This window comes from Caretta caretta, chromosome 7, assembly GCF_965140235.1.
Source record: "Caretta caretta isolate rCarCar2 chromosome 7, rCarCar1.hap1, whole genome shotgun sequence".
Lineage (NCBI taxonomy): Eukaryota > Metazoa > Chordata > Testudines > Cheloniidae > Caretta > Caretta caretta.
The window spans coordinates 114,241,256-114,267,665 of record NC_134212.1 but is presented as its reverse complement, the minus strand read 5'-3'; the positions used below and the strand labels follow the sequence as shown (position 1 = coordinate 114,267,665).

At 44.7% G+C, this 26,410-nt stretch overlaps 1 protein-coding gene across 3 annotated transcripts in view; it reads left to right on the top strand.

Moving 5' to 3' along the window:
* The window catches only part of VWA2 (von Willebrand factor A domain containing 2), a 75,235-nt gene that overhangs the window by 21,244 nt on the left and 27,581 nt on the right, over positions 1-26,410 (top strand). For 2 of the 3 annotated variants that reach the window (XM_075131066.1, XM_048857000.2), the window contains exons 3-8: positions 7,187-7,261; positions 14,030-14,163; positions 16,358-16,467; positions 24,365-24,559; positions 25,111-25,244; positions 26,223-26,355. In XM_075131066.1, coding sequence (XP_074987167.1) covers positions 7,187-7,261; positions 14,030-14,163; positions 16,358-16,467; positions 24,365-24,559; positions 25,111-25,244; positions 26,223-26,355 — 781 coding nt within the window. Of the gene's footprint in view, positions 1-7,184; positions 7,262-9,018; positions 9,221-14,029; positions 14,164-16,357; positions 16,468-24,364; positions 24,560-25,110; positions 25,245-26,222; positions 26,356-26,410 lie in introns of those variants that run through there. The other variant, XM_075131067.1, reaches the window with a different exon arrangement.

Sequence of the window (26,410 nt, the reverse complement as noted above, 5' to 3'; positions counted from 1 at the left end):
GCTTAGGCTTCAGCTTCAGCCCCAGCTGGCAGGGCTCAGAGCCTCTGGCTTCAGCACCAATCAGTGGGGCTTCGTCTTTCTGTCCTAAGCCCCAGCAAGTCTAATGCCGGCCCTGCTTGGCAGACCCCCTGACACCTGCTCGCAGCCCCCCAGGGACCCCAGGCCCCTGGTTGGGAACCACTGAAGTAAACCTAGTAAAGCCAGACATTAGCTAATGACACTTTGCAGCTGTAGGATCTTCCAGACACAAAGGGGAAAAGGGCAATGTGTTACGAACCATCCTGTTTGTGAGAATCCATCCTGCAATAAGCCTGTCCCATCTCTAGGGAGTAGGCGCAGCGTTTTCACCCTGGCTGGGAAGCCACAGGGATTTAGACATCTTGGTCTTGCCTACAATGGCATGTCGTGCCTGATGTGAGTATGAGCACAGTGACAACTATTCCTACGCCTGGACTCGGTCTCTAGCAGCACTAACGAGGCAGGTCAGCAGGAACAAGTTCTACTCTCAGTGTTTGTATGTTACCAGTAGGGCCCTACCAAATTCAAGGTCCGTTTTGGTCAATTTCATGATGGTTGGATTTTAAAAATTGTAAATTTCATGATTTCAGCGATTTAAATCTGAAATTTCACGGTACTGTAATTGTAGGGGTCCTGACCCAAAAAGGAGTTGGCGGGGGGGGGTCACAAGGTTATTGTGGGGGGGTTGCGGTACTGCTACCCTTACTTCTGCCGTCTGAGCTGGGCAGCTGGAGAGCGGTGGCTGCTGATCGGGAGCCCAGCTCCGAAGGCAGCCCCCTGCCAGCAGCAGCACAGAAGTAAGGATGCCACCTTTCCTTCTGCGCTGCTGTTTGCAGAGCTAGGCTGTCAGTCAGCAGCTGCCACACTCTGGCCACCCAGCTCTGAAGGAAGCGCAGAACTAAGGATCGCAGTACCGCAACCCCCCTAAAATAACCTTCTGATCCCCCCCCCCCCCCCCCCCTCACAACTTCCTTTTGGGTCGGACCCACAATTTGAGAAATGCTGGTCTCCCCCATGAAATCTGTATAGTATAGGGCAGTGGTTCTCAAAATTTTTTTTCTGCGGACCACTTGAAAATTGCTGAGGGTCTCGGCGGAGCACTTAATGATCTTTCCAAATGTTGTTTGTACCATTAGCTAACTATTGTAAAGTGCTATGGATAAAAGTGCTATATAAAAAAACCTTAATTAACTTTTTTTTGTTCTACAGATAAAAGCGCACAACTCATATTTTAATATCAGTAGTCTTACCTTTCTAATGCGATGGATGTGCCCTCTCTCCACCGCCGCAGCAGCCCCCGAGTTGGGGCTAGGAAGAAGGGGGGTCTCCCCTGCGGTGGCAGCCACCGAACTGGGCTGGGAAGGAGGGGGGGTCTCACCCTGCAGGGAGGCTGCCGCTGCGGTGGAGAGAAGGAGAGACCCCCCCCTCCTTCCCAGCCCCTTCAGGGGGGCCACCGCGGCGGTGGAGAGAGGGACTCTCCCTCTCTTCCCCACCGCGGCAGCCCCCAAGCTGGGGCTGGCAAGGAGGGAGGTCTCTCTCTCCTCATCCCGCCACCCCACCATGGCAGCCCCTGAGCTGGAGTGGGGTCTCTTTCCCGCCACAGAGCCGAGGCTGGGAAGGAGGACCGTCTCTCCCTGGTAGCTGCAGCCCTGGAGCTGGTCACCACAGCCCTGCATGTCTCAAATTCCCCCCACCCCACCTTCTTATCCCACTGCCCCCTGCCACCTACCCTCTGTTCCCCCCAAGGCCACCACCTCACCTTACATGTGCATATTCTCCAGGGTCTAGGCACCTAATTAGTGGAGCCACACCCCCTTCGTTATCTTGTGAGTGGCCGCCCAGGCATGCACCTTCATAGAATCATAGAATATCAGGGTTGGAAGGGACCTCAGGAGGTCATATAGTCCAACCCCCTGCTCAAAGCAGGACCAATCCCCAATTAAATCATCCCAGCCAGGGCTTTGTCAAGCCTGACCTTAAAAACTTCTAAGGAAGGAGATTCTACCACCTCCCTAGGTAACGCATTCCATGGCTTCACCACCCTCCTAGTGAAAAAGTTTTTCCTAATATCCAACCTAAACCTCCCCCACTGCAACTTGAGACCATTACTCCTTGTCCTGTCCTCTTCTACCACTGAGAATAGTCTAGAACCATCCTCCCTGGAACCACCTCTCAGGTAGTTGAAAGCAGCTATCAAATCCCCCCTCATTCTTCTCTTCTGCAGACTAAACAATCCCAGTTCCCTCAGCCTCTCCTCATAAGTCATGTGTTCCAGACCCCTAATCATTTTTGTTGCCCTTCGCTGGACTCTCTCCAATTTATCCACATCCTTCTTGTAGTGTGGGGCCCAAAACTGGACACAGTACTCCAGATGAGGCCTCACAATGTCGAATAGAGGGGAACGATCACGTCCCTCGATCTGCTGGCTATGCCCCTACTTATACATCCCAAAATGCCATTGGCCTTCTTGGCAACAAGGGCACACTGCTGACTCATATCCAGCTTCTCGTCCACTGTCACCCTTAGGTCCTTTTCCACAGAACTGCTGCCTAGCCATTCGGTCCCTAGTCTGTAGCTGTGCATTGGGTTCTTCCGTCCTAAGTGCAGGACCCTGCACTTATCCTTATTGAACCTCATCAGATTTCTTTTGGCCCAATCCTCCAATTTGTCTAGGTCCCTCTGTATCCTATCCCTGCCCTCCAGCGTATCTACCACTCCTCCTAGTTTAGTATCATCCGCAAATTTGCTGAGGGTGCAATCCACACCATCCTCCAGATCATTAATGAAGATATTGAACAAAACCAGCCCCAGGACCGACCCCTGGGGCACTCCACTTGACACCGGCTGCCAACTAGACATGGAGCCATTGATCACTACCCGTTGAGCCCGACAATCTAGCCAACTTTCTACCCACCTTATTGTCCATTCATCCAGCCCATACTTCTTTAACTTGCTGACAAGAATACTGTGGGAGACCGTGTCAAAAGCTTTGCTAAAGTCAAGAAACAATACATCCACTGCTTTCCCTTCATCCACAGAAGCAGTAATCTCATCATAGAAGGCGATTAGATTAGTCAGGCATGACCTTCCCTTGGTGAATCCATGCTGACTGTTCCTGATCACTTTCCTCTCATGTAAGTGCTTCAGGATTGATTCTTTGAGGACCTGCTCCATGATTTTTCCGGGGACTGAGGTGAGGCTGACTGGCCTGTAGTTCCCAGGATCCTCCTTCTTCCCTTTTTTAAAGATTGGCACTACATTAGCCTTTTTCCAGTCATCTGGGACTTCCCCCGTTCGCCACGAGTTTTCAAAGATAATGGCCAATGGCTCTGCAATCACATCCGCCAACTCCTTTAGCACTCTCGGATGCAACTCGTCCGGCCGTATGGACTTGTGCGCGTCCAGCTTTTCTAAATAGTCCCTAACCACCTCTTTCTCCACAGAGGGCTGGCCATCTACTCCCCATGCTGTGATGCCCAGCGCAGCAGTCTGGGAGCTGACCTTAGAGAGAACTATCTGCAGACCACCTGAATGGAGTTTGCAGACCACTGTTTGAGAACCTCTGCTGTAGAGGGTTGACCCTCTGCACTGCTTGAGCCCCATTTTGAAGGTTCAAGTGGGCTCCAAGTGGTATATGATCTTTGCAGTGGCTCTCAACACGGGAGAATTTTACTATCCCTAAATATTCACCATTGGGGCTAGGAGAGAGGCAGTAGAAAAGGGATGGATGCTTTCTGTCAAGCAAGAGTGCAAATGTAGATGGCAATAGCTGTCCAATGTTTGACTGGGCTGCAGAGTTCATACAAATGTTATGTCACAGCCTGGGCTAGTCTCCCACTGTCCAGGCATCAGGCTGTTGTGAGTGGACCCAAACGAGAGGTCTCAAGTGCTTTCGAGCCCATTGGCTCTGGATAGAGCGTAATCGCTATTTCTAGCTCCGGGACTATAGGGCAGGTTCAGACATCCTGTCTAACACCCTTCTTTGGGACATGAGGCACTACTGCCCAGCCACCCTAGATGCTGAATCAGTGTCTGGAACCTCTTGAGCCCCCGCAGTTGCTAATACGTACTCACCCTAGAGGTCCACTTAGGCTATGGCTTCTGGACTTCTAGTTTAATCTCTTTGGAGACATTGGCAGGAAAGCTGGGAGTACAGGCTTAGCAAAGGAGTTTCTTACCCACAGAAACTTTGCTCTGAAAGCACTTGAGAGTTACAGGTCTCTGAAAACAAAACTAAGGTCCTGAGACGCACCCAGTTGGATATCACCCCTTCTTGTGAGGTTTGTCAGCATTTCAGGTTGGACCAAGTCCCTCCAGCAAGTCCTTCTCAGATGTGTCAGTGGTTAGCCCCCCTGTCCTGCACGGAGAAGCACCTCACTTTTAAATCTCTGTCTCTTTGCCATATGGCGGAATTCTCTTTTAGACCTTGTCCTAACAGATAAAGAGGAACTGATCACAGAACTACAAATTAATGGTAGCTTAGGTACAAGAGATTGTGACTTGATCACACTTATAACGTGCCAGCAGAATGAAGGCCAGACCAGTAATCTATACACTTGCTGCTGTAATAGGGCCAATTTCACAAAGCTGAAAACAACTATGAGCCCAGTCAGCTGGGAGGAAGAACTAGAAAAATATGAATGATAATTGGGAATCGTTTCAGAACCCCTTACTAGATGTCCCAAAAGCCACAATGCCATAATTGAGGAAGAAGACTGTGCTGGTTTAAAAAAAGACTTTGTTTAGAGGGGAAATGAAGCCAGCTATAAAAAAAATTAAAAAATAATATATTACAAATTGAAGAAAGGAGAAGTTGATAGTAATGAATATAAAGTAGAAGGTAGGAATTGTAGAAAATTGATAAGGGAAGTCAAGGGACACAAGGAGAAATCTATGGCCTCCAGAGTTGAGGACAATAAGGAGTTTTTTTAATACATTAGAATTCTGATAATGGTCCATTATTAGATGGAAATGGTAGTTATCGATAATAAGGCGGAAAAGTGTTCAATAGATATTTCTATTCTGTATTTGAGGAAGACACAGATTATGCAGTCTCATCATATGGTGATGAGAGAGCACTTTCCATTCCAACAGTAGCTCTGTAGGATGTTAAACAGAAGCTACTGAAGTTAGACATTTTAAAATCAGCAGGTCCAGATATGTTGCATCCCAGAATTTTAAAAGAGCTGGTCGAGTAGCTCACTGGACCATTAATGTTGGTTTTCAATAACTCTTGGAGCACTGGGGAAGTTCCAGAAGACTGGAAGAAAGCTAATGTTGTGCCAGTTTTTAAAAAGGGTAAGCGGGGTGGCCCAGGTAATTATAGGCCTATCAGTGTGACATCAATCCCGGCAAAGATAATGGAGCAGCTGATATGGGACTCAATTAATAAAGAACAAAGAAGGGTATATGTAATTAATGCAAATCAACATGGGTTTATGGGAAACAGATCCTATTAAACTAACTTTCTCTTTTTTGATGAGATTACCTTTAATCAGCCAAACTGCTCATAGTGTTGACGTAACATCTGCAGACTTCTTTAAGACATTTGATTTGGTACCACATGACATTTTGATGAAAAAAACTAGAACAAATAAAATTAACATGGCACATGTTAAGCAGATTAAAAACTGGCTAACTGAAAGGTCTCAATGTAATCGTAAATGGGAAATCATCAGTGACGGGGTAGGCTTCCAGTGGGGTCCCCCAGGGATCAGTTATTGGCCCTATTCTATTTAACATTTTTATCAATGACCTGGAAGAAAACATACAATCATGACTGATAAAGTTTGCAGATGACCCAAAAATTGGGGGAATAGTAAATAATGAAGAGGACAGGTCACTGATTCAGAGCAATATGGATCTCTGGGCTCAAGCAAACAATATGCGTTTTAGTACGACTAAATGCAAATATATACATCTAGGAACAAAGAATGTAGGCCATACTTACAGAATGGGGATTCTATTTTGGGAAGTAGTGACTCTGAAAAAGATTTGGAGGTCATGGTGGATAATCAGCTGAACATGAGCTCCCTGTGCAATGCTGTGGCCAGAAGAGCTAATGCAATCCTGGAATGCATAAAGAGAATTTCAAATCGGAGTAGAGAGGTTATTTTATCTCTGTATTTGGCACTGGTGCAACCACTGCTGAACTACTGTTACCAGTTCTGGTGTCCATAGTTCAAGAAGGATATTGGTATATTGCAGTATTCAGGGAAGAGCCATGAGAATGATTAAAGGATTAGAAAACGTGCCTTATAGTGATAGACTTAAAGAATTTAATCTATTTATTTTAACAAAGAGAAGATTAAGGGATGACTTAATTACAGTCTATAAGTACCTACATGGGGAACAAACATTTAATAATGGGCTCTTCAGTGTAGCGGACAAAGCCCTTAACATGATCCAGTGGCTAGGAATTGAAGCTAGACAAATTAAGATTGGAAATAATGCGTACATTTTAAAGGATGAGAGCAATTAACCTTTGGAACAATTTACCACGGGGTGTGGTGGATTCTCCATCACTAACCATTTTTTAAATCAAGGTTGGATGTTTTTCTGAAAACTCTGCTCTAGGAATTATTTTGGGGAAGTTCTATGAACTGTGGTATACAAGAGGTCAGACTAGATTATCGTAATGGTCCCTTCTGGCCTTAGAATATATTAATCTATAAATCAGATAAAGCCTAGATATCCACCAAATGTAAGGTGTGTTGTAGCAGTCAGAAAAGTGGCACTGTACACTGGCACGTTGACATAAGACGTCAGCTGTGTCTTTTCCTTCACAATCCTATCTCCTAGCGCTACTGACTAAAACCCCCCCCTATTTGATTAGTGCATCCTGCTATGTTCCTTCTGGAGAACAGAGATCTGATGATCCTGTTGAGGATACAGGAATCAAAACACTACTTGATTTTTCAGATCCCAATCTGAGTTGGCAACCCTAGTTAGACAATATTTTGAGTTGTAAACTTGGCACGTTTCAGAGAGTAAATTGGAACCCCAAGAAACATTGTTTTTGCAAATTCTTTACCACTCCTACCCACCCACTTTAATTACATCTTAATCGGTGTCTGTGGCACTAACATGAATGAATGCCCTGCAGAAGTATTTTTAAATAGTTTAGAAATAATCAGATTAATGGGTTAATATATATTTGATCCCACAGTGCTGCTCACATGGGGTCTACAAGAACTTCATGCCAACCAGGAGACAATTGTCAAGATTTCTGCTGCTGGCCAACGTAAGTTTGTGTTTATAAACTAGAAATTCAAAAATGCCTAATCCTCACCTTCAAGGCTTTGCCCAGCTCTAATGCTGCCTACATCACCTCTCCCCCTACTTTTCCACTCACCCTCCACCCTGCTAACTCCCCTCCCACTAATGGATCCTTACATCAGTGTCCCCATGCTGGAAAACTCTCCCAAATGCTATGTTCCACATGCAACCTCAATCTACTCCTTCAGATTTGAGGCTCATTTATTTCAGTTGGCTTCTGTTCCACCACTTCAGCCTTCTTGCCTAAATTTGTTCCCTCAAACCTAAAGGTAATATTTCAGCATATTAACCCCTTGTTCAAGTTAGTTATGTGTAGTGTGACCAGATGTCCCGTTTTTATAGGGACAGTCCCGTTTTTTTGGACTTTTTCTTATATAGGCACCTATTGTCCCCCATCCCTTGTCCCGTTTTTTCATAGTTGCTATCTGGTCACCCTAGTTATGTGTTTAACAGAGGAACCAACAGGATAGTCTGAGCCAGGATGGTCTTATAGTTAAGGTACTGTACAGTAACTCAGAAGACCTGAGTTCTGTTTCAGGTTCTGTCACAGACTTCCTGAGTGATCTATGGTAAATCACGTTATCTCAGTTCCCCGTGTGTGAAATGGTGATGATGCTTCCCCACAGAGAGGTGTTGTGAGAATCAATTTGTTGTTATTTGTGCGGCCGTGGTGATGGGGATCATATTAAGTACCTCGATAGTCAGATAGAGGTGTATGTTACAAAATTATATTGCATGATCTTTTACTGTAACCTTCATTTTCCAGTGTCCATTGTCCAACTTAAAGGTAAGCTCCTGTCGGCCAGGACCTGACTGGTTTTGAACTTGTCTGTAACATACAGTTCATCCCTATCATATTATAGACTTAAAGAATGATAGAAAAGAGACTTCCTCCTCATTCTGTGTGTTTATTTCTTAATTACATTCATTTTAAGTCTGTAACAGCTGTAGAAACAGCAGTCCAGGAGGACCTAGTTATGCAGGAAGAGAAAAACAATTGGATAAGATGAGGCTGCATTGAGCTATCTCTATATCATACAAGATGTAACAGCCGCAGCCCGGGAGTGTCCCTAGCCAATGCTAGTGCAGCAACTGAAAGTGACTGCAGGGACTGCAACGAGCACGAGGAAAACAAAAAATGAGAGGGCATTTGTCAAGGTTCCTTCCCCACTCTGAACTTCAGGGTACAGATGTGCAGACCTACATGAAAAACCCCATAAGCTTATTTTTACCAGCTTAGGTTAAAACTTCCCCAAGGTACAAACTATTTTGCCTTTTGTCCCTGGACTTTATTGCTGCCACCACCAAGAGTCTATCAAATATAACTGGGAAAGAGCCCACTTGGAAACGTTTTTCCCTCCAAAATCCTCCCCAAACCCTACATCCCCTTTCCTGGGGAAGGCGTGATAAAAATCCTCACCAATTTGCATAGGACCCAAACCCTTGGATCTTAAGAACAATGAAAAAGCAATCAGGTTCTTAGAAGAAGAATTTTAATTAAAGAAAAAGTAAAAGAATCACCTCTGTAAAATCAGGATGGTAAATACCTTACAGGGTAATCAGATTCAAAACATAGAGAATCCCTCTAGGCTAAACCTTAAGTTACAAAAAGACACAAAAACAGGAATATACATTCCATTCGGCACAACTTATTCTATCAGCCATTTAAACAAAACAGAATCTAATGCATATCTAACTAGATTTCTTACTGACTTTTTACAGGAGTTCTGACCTGCATTCCTGCTCTGGTCCTGGCAAAAGCAACACACAGACAGAGAGAACCCTTTGTTTTCCCCCACCCTCCAGCTTTGAAAGTATCTTGTCTCCTCATTAGTCATTTTGGTCAGGTGCCAGCGAGGTTGTCTTAGCTTCTTAACATTTTACAGATGAAAAGGTTTTTCCTCTGGCCAGGAGGGATTTAAAGGTATTTACCCTTCCCTTTATATTTATGACAGCATTATTCGGCAGATACCCTGTACATTGGTGCTCTTGATCGGTTTGTTACTCATGGTTATAACATGCAGGGGCATAGTGTTCCATAAAGATGTTACCTCAGAACTCTAATATCCGTATCTGGTTGTTTAGGATATAGAGCAGCTAATGCTATTAATATGGTTACAGAAGTTCCTAGCAGTGTTCTGAGAGACTTTGTAACGTCATGGGGACATCTCTTCCAGATTCTTTCCCCAGTAAGACAGAAGAGTCTCCAGAGAATCCTTACTGGGTTTGTCACTGACCTCAGTATGGGTTATGACAATTTTTGGAGTTTAATCTGGGCTGTGTGAATACTCATGCAGAGCAGACATGACCAACGAAGCTCATAGTTACGCACCTCACTGGTGGGTCTCAGTGCTTTGATTTCAAACACGGAGGCGGAGCTGCTGAAGTGCGAACAGCACTAGCAACGAGGCCCTGTTTGCCTGCTATAGCTTGTCTGTGCTGCGGAACTGTTGTCTTAATTTTGGCGTTCCAGCCAATCGAGGCTTGGAATGGACTTGCAAAGAACAGGACTTCTGAGAGAATGAGGCTACCGTATAACAAAACCCAGCGACCCAGAATGGAATGCTTTAAATCCTTTATAATCTGGCATTAGAAAATCCTAATTATAAACACACTTTCTCACTACTAGGAATGAGAAAATTGTGATGATAAACTGTGTCTGGGAAGAGAAGTGACTGGTGGGGGGAGGGGCACTGGCCACAAATGCTTTTTTATAGCTGGGCCATTAAAAAGAACTCCAGTTATCGTTGGAACACCCTTTACACCTTCTTCTGTAATTACTGCTTCCTCCTTTCTGACACTGCATCTCAGTTTCCCTCAAAGTTGGTCTTACAAAATGCTGCAGGGGGTCTTTAAAATTTTCTCTGAACATATCACTGACATTAAGGACACAGTGAAATTTTTTTCCCCCCTCTTAAAATTTCTCCTGGTGTTACCTGGCAGAGGAGCAACTGTTCACATGTATTTCAGGACAGAGGATGGTCGAGTAGTTACTGCTAGACTAGAGACTAGGAGTCAGGACTTCTGGATTCTGTTCTCAGCTCTGCTGCTGACTTGCTGTGTGATTTTGGACAAAACACTAATTTTAAGGGATTTAGGTAATCGGTTCCTAGCAGGAGCCTGTGAAGATCACAGGTAAACTGAAGGCCAGAGAATCTAAAGCAATCTGGGATTATAATACAGGTTGATTTTTGGAATACTAATCTATCTCTAGGCTTAACCAATTCACCATTGTAAAGTACTTTCAGATCCCCAGCTGAAGGATGTCCTGTATGTGCAAGCTGTTCTAGTCGTTGCTTATCAGTTCTAGCTCAGTGGGAGGCCGTGGTTTATGCCAAGATTCCATTTCATCCCTTGGAAATTACAGGGTGGGAGAAAGTTTGCTTGAGGGGTAGGAGGTGCCTTTTGGTTTTCCATCCATTTCTCTGAAGCCACGACGTAGCCATGCTTCCTTAGGATAATCCCACTCCCCTGCTTTGAGGAGTGAGACGTCTGAGGTTGCTTCCAAACTAGCGTCCCCTACGCAGCGATGCGATGCCTTGCTTCCTGAGGTGAATGTCATGATTGTGACAGGCTGCTGAAAAACTGCAAGAATTCGTGGCTGCTCTGCCAACGTCAGGGACATGTCCTCTTTCCTATTACCCAGCTTTTTCCCAAATTCCAGGGAAGTGTTTTGGTTTGAGTGTCTCTGCAGAGACTGAAAAGGGAGCCTCAGCTTAATCTTTAAAAGACAAGGAGAACTTGTGGCACCTTAGCTCACGAAAGCTCATGCTCAAATAAATGGGTTAGTCTCTAAGGTGCTGCAAGTCCTCCTTTTCTTTTTGCGAATACAGACTAACACGGCTGCTCCTCCGAAACCAGTTTAATCTTTGTCAGTGAAAACCATCAGCTTCCACCTTGGCGCAGACACTCACAGCAACTAGTAACTACTGAGCAAACATTTTTCACACATGCCTAGGTGACACCAGGACATCATCCCAGTGCAGCCTGAAGCTCGACTGATCTAGTCAAAGCCTCAGAGCTGATCAGATAGTTTGTGTTTTTAAAATAGCGTGTTTGAAAAAAGGCTTTTCTGCTTTCTTCAGAGACAAAATGTGTCTGATTCAACTAGCCACTAGATATGTTGCAAGTTCTGTGTGTGTGTGTGTGTGTGTGTGTGTTGTGGTGGTGTTGGGGAGAGGTTCTGTAACTTGTTTTTTGTATGACGTATCTCACGTAGGGCTACAAAATGCTGAACGCTCCAATCCAGGAAAGCACTTATGAATGTGCTTAATTTTAAGCAGTCCTATTTGAAGTCAGTGGGCCGGGTCACATGACCACATGCCTAAAGTTGACCACATGCTTATTAAGAGCTGCTCTAAGATATATCTGGGGCTGTTTTGGCTCCTTCAAGCCTCAGGATCTGGGGTCTGGAAAGATGATTTGTTTGTTTTGGCCACCTATTCTCCCACCACCCAAAACCTACTTTCCCTCAGCATAGATGAGGGTTGCTCCCCCCCACCAATTTTTTTAAGAGGTCATTACAATTTTTCAGTCAAATAGATTTCCTTTTGTGTTGAAAAGTTGTTGACTTCTTTGAAATGTCTTTATTTTTGCTAAATATATTGCAACATTTGTGTAAGCGGGGGAATAGTCCCACTATTGTGGGGAACTTTCTTGGCTTCTGCACTACCCCGGCGAAAGGATCTGAGTCTTTGGCCTCCCTGCCCTTGAAGACTCCCCTTCCACTCTCCTGTCTGGCAGAGTCCTCGTAACCCCAACAAGGCTGGGCCCAGGATTCCTGGGGGGCTCGACCCCCAACCCTGCTGTGGTCACCTAGGACAGGGGCTAGGGTGTCCCCACTCCAGGGTACTCTCTCTGCACTGGGCACTTCTCTGACCCACTGACCATTACATACAATTTAAAGCAAATGCAAGTTATTTAATCAACAATTAATTTTAAAAAGAATAAGGGAAAATGGGAAAGGTTAAAGAAAACACATCAGCCCGCTCTGTGGCAGGAAACATCACAAACAGTGTCTCTGGAATGTCAGGGCAGTTCACAGTCTGTTCCTTGTAAGTCCCAGGCCTTCTTCTCAGGTCCTGGCTGTGCTGTAGGGATGCTGTGGGTTGGACACTTGCTCTGGTGGTGGCCACACGCTCTCAGGCTCTAAGTGGTAGGACCCTTCTTCCCAGTGTTGCCCCCGCCCTGTTGGGGTTACGATCCAAGCCTGGCCTGCAGAGCCTCTTGGCTGAGGTGTCTCCCTGTGCTGGGCCCGCTGCCCAGGGTCCCCCTCGGTTTCCCCAGCTGCTCACCGCACCCAGCTCCAGACTGCTCCAGCCCCAGCTCCACCACTCTGTCTCTGCTGCTCTGCCTCCAGCTCCATGGGCTGCTTCTTTGGCCCCTCTGCCTCTGCTACAGTTCTGCTCCCAGGACAGGTCTGCTCCGCAGGCTGCTTCTGTGATTCTGCTCCCAGCACTGACCTGCTTCGTGGGCTGCTTCTTTGGCCCCTCTGGCTCTGGTTGCTGCAGCTCTGCTCTCAGGGCAAGTCTGCTCTCTCTGGGCTGTGCCTCTAGCTTTGGGGCTGCAGCTCTGCTCTCAGGACAGGGTCTGCTCTCTCTGGATCTGGCACAGCTCATCTCCCCAGCTCATCTCAGGCCCCTGCTTTCTCCTTAGCTTGGCCCCACTCTGTCTGTCTGACCCAGGCAAATCCAGCTCACAGGGAGGACGGGACCTCCCTGGCCTCCTGACTCCTTGATTAGCCTGTCCACCGTGTCATTCAGGCTGACCTGGAGCATTGGCCTCTCCCCATTGTTCCTGGGGACTGGCAGTCTCAGGGTCCTGATTCCCCATCGACCCTTCTCCCTTTTTAGTACTGGGAGGTAGCAACTAAAACACCCCCACTGAATGTTAGTAAGGGGGCAACAGTCCCCTTACATTTGCATTAAAATGCAAATTTTGATAACTGTTCTGATAAAAGCTTCAAAGATGAGAGTTTAAAAAAAAAAAAAAGAGGGGGGGGAAGATAATGGCTTGTTTCCAACCCTGGTGAAACAATTTTGAAATTTTTCATGTAATTTATTTTTTACTTTTTCAACCAGCTCTAATTTTTTGTCCTTGTATAATGCGCTTAATCCTAGATATTCACTTTGGCACTTCTTTGTCTTATGGCCCCAGTTACCAACTGCCCAGTGTCACCCAGGAAGTCTGTAGCTCAACATGGTCTTTGAATCCTTATATCCTAAATCCTATGCAAACACTAAACACTGGACCATCCTTCCTCTCTACAACTGCTACAACTCAAGTCTTCTATATCCACATATAAACTGTAATCAGTCACTTGCTGCTCACCCTTTTCTGCATCGTCCTGTGGATCATCTTAGTGGATGCTTTAGTGCACTGTCTCTGTGTTAAACAGAATCACTAAATGCGTTAAGAGCTTTTATAGGTGAGCACATGGGAAACCCCAAGTTGCAAGGATGTATTGTTTCTGGTACTACAGTGCTGGGGGCCAGACCACAAAGTTACACTAGATTTTGGGAACTCCAAGGCTGGCCCCAGGACAATACAGTGGAAATCCCATATGCCTGGATTTCTTGCTGTTTCCTCTCTGGAGGAGATAAATTGATGATCAGCTGAACTTTCTCCCCTCTCTCCCCCCCGCCCCAGTAAACCTGGCTCACTGAATTCTGTTGTCATCTGTGATCTAAGTATAAATGTGCATCCTGACAGCATATATCTTGTTCTCTTCCAGTGATGCAGTGCTCTGCTTCAGTAGATCTCCTCCTTCTGTTAGATGGGTCATACAGCATTGGCAAAGGAAGCTTTGAGAGATCTAAGCACTTCGCAGGCAAACTCTGTGATGCCTTGAACATCAATCCATATAGGGTGAGTGTGACAGTAAATGTCTTGTTTTAGTTACAAACAGCATGGTTCTACCTGATACATCAGAACACCATATGTGTAGAGTGAAATGACAAACATTAGAGTTGCTGGAAGGGAGGGATCCAAAGGTTACCCAGAAAAGGATACGGCGAGGTTCTATGAAGAGCTGATGCTGGATCATACGTATATGTTGTAAATGTTTCAAAGTTTCATTTGGCATTTAAAAATATGGGACAAGCTCTTGCAGACTAAAGGTTACAAGCCAGACTTTTAAAAACCGATTAGTGATTTTTGGATGCCTACACTGAGACTAATTAAAAGAGCCTGATTTTTCAGAGGATGGGTGCTCAATGCTTTCCGAAAATCGGGTCCCTTGAATTTGTCTCAAGTCAGGCACCCAAAAATCACAAATCACTTTTGGAAATCCTGGCTGCAGAATTTATCCCAGGGAGGTTAACCAGCTATCTCTATGGATATAAGTGGTTATGAAGCCTGCGGAGGTCCTGTTTGTCCTCTCTCTTTTTAAAAGTATTCTCTATTCCAAAATGAAGGGGTAGAATGGAAGGATTTCCCTGCAGGCCATCCACAGTGTAGTAAGGTGACTGGTGGCCTATAGATGCCTGCCTGCAATAAGTGTCTCAGATTTCCCAGTAGTGTGTGGGGCTTGTCAATTGGTTCTGGAGCTGTGCCTTTCATGGCTAACCTTAACACTTGGGAACAGCTGTCATATCCAGCAAAGAACCAGTGAGGAGCTTCCAGTTGGATTTCCTGTCTCTACATGATTAAGAACGATTTCTCCTTAAGCAACAATTATTGCCCTGTTCTTATGTCCCCACCCCGCCCCCACCCTCTGTGGAGTTCTAGTTTTTTGCTTGACAAAATACCAGACACTTCCTGTTTCATCAAACACACAGGCACGATCTGTCTTCCTGAGAGCTCGTGGAACTGTATGGTTCCAGCCGTAGCACAGTGTTCTCAAAGAGCTGATGTCCCGCAGAGCCAGCGTGTGATGATTGGTTGGGCAAGACCTTCTGATTAGAATCCAAGTCTCTGGGATCCATCCAGCATAAAATGAATTAAAATAAATGGGAAGGGAAGGGATCCAGCTCCGGTCATCATTATTTTCCTTTCTTATTTTGGATGTTGGCTTAAATCAAGGTCTAACTATGGGGATAGACAACGAGGAAGATTTTCCATGGAAACTGAATATACAGCTTTCAGAGTAGCAGCCGTGTTAGTCTGTATCCACAAAAAGAACAGGAGTATTCGTGGCACCTTAGAGACTAACACATTTATTAGAGCATAAGCTTTCGTGGGCTACAGCCCACTTCATCGGATGCATAGAATGGAACATATAGTAAGAAGCTGTATACGTACAGAGAAGGTGGAAGTTGCCATACAAACTGTAAGAGGCTAATTAATTAGGATGAGCTATTGTCAGCAGGAGAAAAATACTTTTGTAGTGATCATCAAGATGGCCCATTTAGACAGTTGACAAGAAGGTGTGAGGATACGTAACATGGGAAATAGATTCAATATGTGTAATGGCCCAGCCACTCCCAGTCTCTGTTCAAACCCAAGTTCTCCTTTCCCCATCTGCTTTCTCTTGGCCAATCGAAGCAGCTATGCTAGCTGGGTGGGTGGGCAGGTACTGCACTGTGGGTGGGGGGGGAGGGGATGTGTGGCCCCATCCAGCCAGGAGAGGCACCGGCGCATGTGACTTTCCAGCCCAGCCTTCCAGCCACAGCAGGACCCAGTGGAGATATCCAACCTGCTGGGGTGGGGGACAGGGTAGGCACCAGGGCAGAGGGAAGGAGTGTGAGCGCCCAGGGCAACAGTTGCCGAGGAGCAAGGGAGGCACGGGGTGCCATCCACCAAGGAACTGCTGTAGGACTGGCAGTAAGACCTGCCTGGGTGCCTGGAGCCGGCTGCCTCGTTGTGCTCAATAGCTCTCCTCACTCCCCCTCCTATCCCTCCACCTCCCCCAATCATAGTGAGCTTCTGCCCTCTCCCCACCACCCCCCCAGCCTTGGAATGTGAGTGAATGGTATTTATTGGAGGGTCTTAGCCAAGAAGGGCAATGAGAAGAGTGTGGTTTATCTTGAAACAATTCAAGGTTCCTAAATCTGTCACATAATCAAAATAATACAACCCTCCCAGCCACCTGCTCCTTATGCTATTTAACCTCTTCTTTCAGGTTAGAGTGGGAGTGATCCAGTTTAGCTCGACTCCCCAGCTAGAATTCCCCTTGGATTTGTATTTAACCAAGGAGGAAGTGAAGGAGAAAATCAAGAAGATTGTGTTCAAGTAAGTTCTGTTAGACAGCCCTATTCTCTCTGAGGGTATGTGCATTTTCTGGCCAGGCCTTGTGCCCTGTCCTTCACTCTGCTGACTAGGAAGGAGTGAACCAGATTCCCTTTAGAGCTCATCAGCAGTGCCTGTTGTAGCCAGTGATTTTAGTTTAGTATTCATTTATTGTGTGATGTTATGATTAATCAATTTATGTTACATATATTCACTGTATGTTAGAGTTAATTTGTAGGATTATAAAAGTATAAGATTGATCAGTATTTAGAGGAACCAAGTATTAGACATGAGTAAGACAAGCTGAAATGCAAGACCCGTAGGTTGAGGCCTGCAAGACTTTACCTTAGCTATTTTAGGCCTTGGAGACCAGAAATGATGACATAAGTGACCAAGAAATAACCTGATGCCCTAAAATTATGGGAAAAGAGGTAACAAGTAATAATATTGCGAAAAATTACCCAGAAGATTAATATTAGATCATAAAAATACCGTAAAGCCGCATCTGTCTCAGACGTGTCTTAACCATGGGATACAGGTTGTGCATCAATGCTAATGAGAACAAAGGGAATTTACACAGCCTATAGAAAATTGAGGTCCCTTAAGTTTCCAGGGGACACAGAGCAATAAGAGAAAAGAAGGCAGACGCTTTTATGGACACTCGCAGAATGTAGGTGTAGACAGAATCACATTATAAAAAGGGGATGCCAGAATGGGAAAACTGAGCTCCCTCTGGGAGACTCCAGCAGGAACCATCCCTCTACTGATGATCAAGCCATGAGAGACCCATCAGACCCTAACACTATTGGTAAGGATGTGAGTAGAACTCTAGTTGTAACTTGTGCATAGGTCAGTTTTATGCTTGGGTAATCACAACTTTAATTGTAACTTAAATAAAACTTACGAAATAGACTAGACTTAGTATTGGTAAATATGTGTGTGGTCATTATCCTTGGTCTTTATGTGTTCCTAGAGACTAACTCTGAAGCAACTAGCAGAGGTGACTTTCACTCTGTTAAGCTTGAAACTGTAGTCGCCAGAGCCAAACCCACTGTGACGTAATACCATATTACAAAATTCACTTTAAATAAAATAAAAAGCTACACTGTCAATCAATCGTAGGGGTTACTCTGGAGAAAAACATTCTCAGTCCCTTCTGGGTTGGCCAGTTAGAATAAAAATTGATTGTGGGGCTCCCATGTGGCAGAGCAGAGGTCTAACACTAAAATGGCGTTTTTGGTCCGTGATTGCTTCTAAGTCCAGATGATTAGCTCCTTCAAAAGTAGTGCCATGAATTCTTATAGGTCCCCATGAGACTTGATGGGAATAAGGAAGCACTGTAAATTTGACTCAGAGATAAAGATCATGCACAGATTTTTAACCACCCATGCCAATTTGTTACTACTTGCACTTCACGCAGCTTGTTTGCTGAAGCTAGACTTGGTTGGTTTCTATAGTTGTCAGTTTTGTTTCTGGTCTTTGTTTCTTATCACACTGCAGTTGGGTTTCCATTTCCACTGTCTTGTCAACCAAAGTGTTCAAAAATCTTGATCAGGCTCCCAAAATCACAAGTTCACCTTAAAAATCATGATTTAAAAAACAAACAAACCAGATAAACGTCAGGTTGTTGTTGTTTGTCTTTTGGTTTTTGAGTGTTTCGGGTTTATATTTTCAAGCTGTTCTCCCCAGTCACAAGGGATAGTGGGAGCATCTATCCCTGTTGAAGTCAAAGACAAAACTCCTATTGATTTCAGTAGGCCAAGATTTTGTCCTAGAAACTTACTTTTTAATGAAAGTTGAGATTTTGATGTATTCATGTGGCTCTAGGAAATGGAGTTGGAGTTTCAAAGATGCCTATGAGGTGAGGTCCGGGCTTCTGTCTCCTTCAGGCCTCTGAAAATCCTAGCCTAATGGTATGTCTACACTATGGAACCTATGCCATCTAGGGGGACCCAATAGAAAGTGTGAAAAATTGGGACGGGGTGAGGGGTAATAGACTCTATATAAGAAAAAGTCCCAAATATTGGGACTGTCCCTATAAAATTGGGACATCTGGTCACCCTAATCATACTTATGTCAGTGTAACTGTGCTGGCATAACCCCCTAGTGTAAACACACTGTACCCCAACAAAAGTAGTTTTTCTATTCATATAGGAACACCACCTCCCCGAATATTAGTTGCATCAACAGAAGACCTATTCCATCAACACAGCTGTGTCTGTTTTGTCAGCATAGATCTATTGGTCAGGGATGTGGTTTTTTCACACCCCTGACTGACACAGTTATGCTGACGTTACTTTTAAGTGTGGAATGAACCTTAAGCTGTAAGAAAGGAAATTGGAGCCCAAATCATCTCCTTTTTTAAAAAGTGCTCTTTTCTTTTGTTTGGGTGGTAGGGAAGGTCACATTGAGCCTATGAAAGTAAGTGGGGACAAAATATAGGAGTATCTCCCACAGGCTGTAGAATTTCAGCAGAAAAGGCATTCGGGTTAAAGGATCAGCTCATTCAATAGTCAAAGTGTCTAAACAAATTCTGAATATGGCCCAGAGTTTGCAAACAAACTCAAGATCCTCTTCAACTTCAAGTGAGCAAGATCTGTAGTTTTTTCAGTGATAACTTAATTATACGGTCTAGAAAACCTTTTGTGTAATGTTCCGGGGGAAGTATAGCAGAGGGATACCAGCTCCTCTTTGGCTATTGTTTCAAAGCCTCTGACAGCAGAGAAAATGAGGCCACATTGGATATCTGGAATTTGGCTTGGCACTGAAAATGTCTTTTAATGATGGCAGATGAATGTTGACAGATTTAACAGAAATAATGGCCTTACATGTGGCCATTTCATCTAGTTTTAGATGAAAGGCTGAAATATAGGAATGAACAAAATAGTTATGGATGGATTCCAGCTATCAGATTGCCAAAAATAAGATTTCTGGTTGAGAGACTCTGAAAGTGTGATCCTGATGCTCTTTGTTTCTGCTGGGGAGATGTGTCCCATATAACACCTGCTTTCTGTCCTGCGCTTATGGCAGAATTTCTTTTTTGAGGGGCCCTAACCCCAAATTCTGATTTGAACCTTTTCTAATCTCCATGGCTCAAATGGATACAGTTTATTGGGGCCATCAAACTGAATATATTGTATATTTTCACTCACATATGGTATCTTTCATCCAAGGATCTCAAAGCACATTATAAATGTTAAGCAATTAGTTACGGCTTCCAACAATCCAGTGAGTTATGTGACTAATAATATGTCTGTTTTATACATGGGAAAACCTGATTTGATAGAGTTTAAGGCCAGAAGAGATCATTATGATCATGTAGTCAGACCACATATATAGCACAGACCATAGAATTTCATAGTTATTCAGGCCTATATTTTGTGGTTCAGCTAAAGCATCTGAGTCAGGAGAGGTTATCCAAGCTCACACCGCGACTGGGATTACCCATTGACTTTAACAGAGCAGTGCCAATTTTCACCAGCTGAGACTCTCCCAGTATTATGAAGTAGCATTATAATATTTTCAGCCATAATAACTGTTAGTTCAAGCACCTCAACTACCTCTGCTGCTGGGTCAGAGCTTGGGACATGTTGCAGAATTTGTTAGATTTTTATGGATGGTTCAAGTCACACCGGGACTGAAACAAACTGATGGCCAGTAGCATCTGACCAGAGACTTAACATATGTTCTTGAAGTTTGGTTGAAAATAATGGAAAGTTGAGGGGGAAAATGGGATTATGCATCAGAGAGAAGATAAAAGAAAAGCTCCTGGAATGCATTATATATAAAAGAAAGACAGGTATATGGTGAAACAAAGAGAAGTAAATGGACTTGGAGAACTTAGGAGCTCTGAGCGTACATGTGATCAAATACTTGAGATATCAAGAAATTCAGTCATTATTAAAATAGAGAATCATTCAAACAAATTAAACGTGATTTGGAAGTACAGAGGTGGATGTGTGTGTGTGTGTGTGTGTGAGAGAGAGAGACCGTGTGTGTGTGACAATATATATGAAGAAGAACATCATGCCTCAAAGAAAGAATTGACATTTGCAGTCTGGCTACCTGTAATTGCTTTGGATTGAAGTAAAAGCAATACTAAAAGGCAATAACAGGAAATGGTTTATGTTGAAACTCCTCAGCCAGGATTAGACAACAGATGGAAATGTCTCTTCGGATAGAGAGGCTTAATTAGCCAAAGGGCTCAAGGTGGTCTGGGCTTACTCTGATATCAAATGTTGAATCAAGGATGGCAGGTTACAGAACTCTTGGCTTATATAGTCCGCAGGAGGGTGGGGGCAGGAAATTTGTGGCTTATCTGGATATAGTTGTTGGAAGTAACACATGACAATTGTTAAACCGTAAAAAAAAAGGGTAAATGTTAAAGGGACCAGGGTTAAAATAAAGTGTTGGTGTCAATACATCAACTGCCCTAGTTTTTACACTCATCTAATTGGGTAGTTCTCACTCAGAGTAATATGTAGGACTGAGGCCCTCACTTGTAAACTCCTCTGGAAAAGGACAATGTCACCTTCTGCCTGTCAGTGCCCACGCAAGGAACCCAGTGCTGACTGGAGGTTCTCTCAATGCTACTCTAATAGAAGGCTAAGATTTTTCAAGGCTACCTAATGGGAATTACGTGTCCAAATCCCTTCACATTAAACAGCTCCTCTATAGCTCAAGTTGGGCAGCTGAAGCTGAGGCACCCAGAATTATGGATCCCTTTGGAATATACAGTCCTCTTCACGCAGGAAGGCTGTGGCCAGGCCAGAAATAGAAGCCTGGCATAGCTGTGCCTTAACAGCTTTTAGTATTTGTCTTTGTACTGTGGAAGTGTCTCAGAGCCACAGTCCTGGACCAGACCCCATTCATAGAATCCTAGAAGTGTAGAACTGGAAAGGACCTCGAGAGGTCATCTAGTCCACTCCCCTGCACTCAAGGCAGGACTAAGTAAAATCTAACCAACTCTGATAGGGGGTTGTCTAATCTGCTCTTAAAAACCTCCAGTAATAGAGATTCAACAACCTCCCTAGGCAATTTATTCCAGTGCTGAAGTATTCCGAGAGGAAGTTTTTTCTAATGTCCAACCTAAACTGCCCTTGCTGCAATTTAAGCCCTTTGCTTCTTGTCCTATCCTCAGAGGTTAACAAGAACAACTTTCCTCCCTCCTCCTTGTAACAATCTTTTATGTATTTGAAAACTGTTATCATGTCCCCTCTCAGTTTTCTCTTCTCTAGACTAAACATTGTGCTAGGCTGTGTGTACATGCAAACAAAAAGATGGCCCCTGCCTCCAAAGAGCTTACAAACTAAGACAAGAGACAACATGTGGATAGAGGTGGGAGAGCCTAAGGAAACAACTACAGGGCCTTCCTTCCTTCTCCAGAGCTGTGCTGTATAGAATTGTAAATTTGTGTTTTTCCTAAAATTTTACATAGTATTTTATTCATTTTCTGTGTCCCTCAAGCTGCCTGTGATGTGGTGTAAATTAGACTAGAGAGCTATCTGGTAAAAGTGCATTGTTTAATACCCAGTAAGGAAATAAGTCTTATAATTACAGTTAGACTTGTAGAACTGTAACAGTCTTACAGCTAACCGTGCACGCCGCCTGATACTGGGGAAGGAGATGGAGAAGATGGATTCTTATTCTGTATTTAAATAGCAAGCAGCAGTTTACAACACCGACATTGTAGACCTTTATTGTTAGCAGTTGTAGAGCAGCTGAAAGGCTCATAGGCTCTGTCGTTCCCTAGTACTTAACAACTGTCCTGGTTTATAAAGTAATTTATATCACTAGTGGAATGTACAACCCATTGGCACTTGTGAGGGTACATATTTAGTTGGGTACTGAATAAATGATAGTCAGTGTTAAAATAATCGCTTTCTATCGTATTAGCATGGCCAATAGGCATTCCCACTCCAGCCTCAGAACAGCATGACTGCCAAAATATTCCGTTACTTGACTCTTCGCTGCATGTGCATCTCCAAGAGCTGTATTTATGGATCATTCTCTGAATTAGACATGGAGGAAAGAAGAACACAGAGGGAGCAGGGCTTTGTGCTTCGGCATTTCACTAGGAGTCACACAACATGGGTTAAGTTCCCAGATGGGCTTGTGTGACCTTTGCCCTCACATGACCTGCCCAGTTTTCAGGAGAGCTCAGGGTCAGACTTTCAAATGCTCAGCACCCAAAATTAGGGCCAGATTTTCATAAGAACTCATCATTTCTATAGATACCAAATAAGGGCCTGGCTCTATGAAGTGCTTATGGCCAGATTTTTGAAAAAACCCAGCTGAGATCTTCACCCCTTGGAGCTCCTTTGAAAATCTGACCTTGAATCTCTCTGCCTTGGTTCCCCATCTGTAAAATGGGGATAATAGTACTTCCCTTCTCCCACCCTTTGCCTTGTCCATTTTGACTATAAACTCTTCAGGGAGAGACTCTCTAACTATATGTTTGTACAGCACCTAGCACAATGGGATCCCAATCTCCACCATGGCCTCTAGATGCTATTGTCAGACAAATAATAATAATGTGATGAAATGGTGTCCCATGATTAAAGTATGTTCGTGTCAGAGACAAAAACGAAGTGAAGTTGATAATTTGTGCCAATTTAAAATGGTTGCAGGCTTGACCCCTTCTCCAGTCAGGAAGGTGCCTGTGGCAGTGGCCAGATAATTGAATTCTAAAGCAGACTGGGATACTTGGGACTGCTTATTTGCATATTAATACCCAGAATGCTTTTCCAGCTTGGAGCTGTATCTACACAGCTGTGCTCCACTAGCTGGAATCATGGGTGGCTTTCCCCCACCTTTACCTTCCTGACCTCACTGGTTTAATTTATTGTGAAATCCAGGTGAACTGCTCTCTGTGCCTCGCTCTTTGTTCGTCATTAATTGAAAAGTTTTTCTAGGAAGGCTGAATAAAGAGTGCCTTGTATTCTCCCCTCATCAGTTTCCAGGGATACACTCAGAAGTCCTTTGGGATTTGCATTTTTGGGGGGTTTATTACTGATGAACAAATGGCATTCTGTGGAAAATCAAATTAATCAAAGATTAACGAGCGAGAGAAGGGACTGTGCCTCTGGGCACAGCTGAATTGCCAACACTTAATTAAGAAACATTCTCCAAAACAAACAGTGAGTTGCCATGCACAGCCTCCCTGCCCTCTTTTAGCAATTGCTCCCTAGGCATCTAGCTATAGTTCTATTCGAAAGAAATTTCACTATGGTTTTGCTCTCTGTAAGGGGCTTGTACCTGCAGTATAAAATTTATACCCATTGGAAAGCAAGATGGTTGAAGTGTTTGTATTTTCACAAACACTGTACGTGGGGCTGGTAAATGGAAGATTTCATTGTTAATCAGCTCTTCCATACAGGGGCAGTGTAGTTCTCAAAGCACTTTGTAAAGAAAGGTTAGCCTCATTATCCTCATTTTACAGATGGGAAAACTGAGGTATGCACTATTGAAGTAGCTTGCCTAAGGTCACAGAGGGGGGAATTGAAGCCAAATCTCCTGGGTCCTAACCCAATGCTCTCTCTGCTGGACCATGCTGATTGGTATGGTTTAGCCTTCTCTTAAATACATGAGTTACCAGGAGTCTTTCACTGAAAGCAGCCATCCCATTATTGCATCTGTGGATTTTTTTCTCAAGGCATGTCTGCACCTGTGGGGTGGGGAAGGAAGAGTCAAAGGAAGGGGAGCTGCCAACTAATAGCAGGAAGGTGGTGAAAATTACAGAATTAGACTCATCAGTATGGCTGTGCAATGGGTCTAAGTGCAGAAGTGCCCTAGACTTGGTGCTACCAGAGAGCAGGCAGCGGGGAATGGGAAGAAAGCAAAAGGGATTCGGACACTTAGCCCAAAACCTCTTTTTTCAATTTTCTCTTGCTTGTTTCAGAGGCGGGAGCACAGAAACGGGGCTCGCGCTGAAATACGTTCTCCAGAAAGGTTTCCCTGGTGGCAGAAATTCCTCTGTCCCTGAAATCCTGATCATCCTCTCGGACGGGAAATCACAAGGCAATGTAGCAACACCCGCTAAGCAGCTGAAGGACAGGGGTACCACAGTATTTGCTGTGGGAGTCAAGTTTCCAAGGTAGAAAATTGTCTCTTGGGGGGCAGGGAGTGGTGCACTGCTAACAGACTAGCCATTGCCTTCAGCAACTAAGTCCCCTGAGCAAGACCAAGTGGGCGAGGGGCAATCACAGAGTCGGAGGAGCAATTTGGGGAGGGACACATGGGTGCTGGGAGTGCGGGAGCGCTCCCTGGCTTGAAGTGGTTTCCATCATGTATAGGGTTTACAGTTTAGTTCAATGGCTCTCAGCACGCCCCACTGTACAAATTGTTCCAGCCCCCCGGAGGGATATGAATGTGGAGTAGGAGTTCATTTTGTGAACGGGGTGAGCGAGAAAGAAGGGCGCTTGGAGGGAGAAGTGCTCTGTTATGAGCATGTGTCTTTAGAAATGTCAATGGATTTTTAAGAGAAGATACACTGGGGTCCTGTGTGGATGTAAAGCTACATCACTCGTAGTTCTGAGTGTTTGTTCTTTTTAATGCCCATCCAGGAAAATAGCTGTGACTGCAAAGGGTCTGTTCCTGTTCTTTAATGCCAGAAGATTGTATTAACATGTCCTGTCACCTGTGCAGGTGGGAGGAGCTGCACACGCTGGCCAGTGAACCAGCTGAGCAGCATGTGCTGTTTGCTGAACATGTGGACGATGCTGCCAATGGCCTATATAGCACCCTCACCAGTTCTACTGTCTGCAGTGCTGTCTCTCCAGGTAACTATGCCACCCTGGTGCATGTTTACTAATGACTGTCCTGCCTTTCACTTCTGTATGGGGATTGTCAGCTTGGCCTTTCACTTCCAGAGCGTCTCTCTAAAGCTGGCGCCTCTAACACAGCTCTCTAAAGCTGGCGCCTCTAACACAGCTCACAGGGTAGCACAGTCTACCCCTTTGGGAGAGGTCTTCTCCTCTGTCTAGAGGAAAGAAATGGAGGCTGTTGAGAGGTTAGCATCAATCAAAAGATGACTTCGTGGCACAGCCACACCCCTGTGTGCGCTGCTCAAACCCCAGGGACTCTGTGTGAGAGGGAGGATGGTCCAATGATCAGCAAACTCTCCTAGGTCTTAGGAGACCTGGGTTTTGAGTCCTTGCTCTGCCACAGTCTTACTGTGTGACCTTGGTCAAGTCACTTAGTCTCTCTGTACCTCAGTCCCCCCATTTAAAGTGGGGATAATTCCTACCTCAAACGGGCGTTGAGGATAAATACATTAAAGACAGTGAGCCACTCAGATATACAGTAGTGGGGGTCATATAAATACCTAAGATAGATGAGAGGTGAAAATCCCCTAAGAACTACAAGTGATCATGTAAGTCAAATTGCTGAACCCACTACTGGAAGGTGCTTAGCTAGTACAGTGATGATGGTGGTATAGGAAGCTCTGTAGAACAGAAGAACAGGGGTGGACTTGGTGGACATGGGTGCAGGTATTGTGCCAGAACAATGCAGACTACAGAAGCTGCCCCCAGGAATCCAGTAAAGGGCTGACCTGCCCACCAGCAACAGGTTTACTTGTTTTGGGGCATCACCGAGGGACTTGTCGAAAAGCTGCAATGAACTCTCTTTGCTGGACAATGAGACAAGCTGGCATTGCTGTGGCTTGAGCAATATCCCAGCTGTGTCAACTCCCACTCCCAGACAACTTCACTTGCAAACAAATGCACCAGCTATTTTGTGTGCACTCTTTGTGCCAGGTTGCAAGATTGAATCTCACCCTTGCGAACGCAAGACACTGGAGACCGTGAAAGAGCTGGCTGGGAACTATATGTGTTGGAAAGGGTCAAAGAGACCAAATGCGGTGCATACATCTCTCTGTCCATTTTACAGGTAAGTCAGCGAGCCTTCTCTCTTGAAGTTAGTAGTGCACACAGAGTGAGAGCGC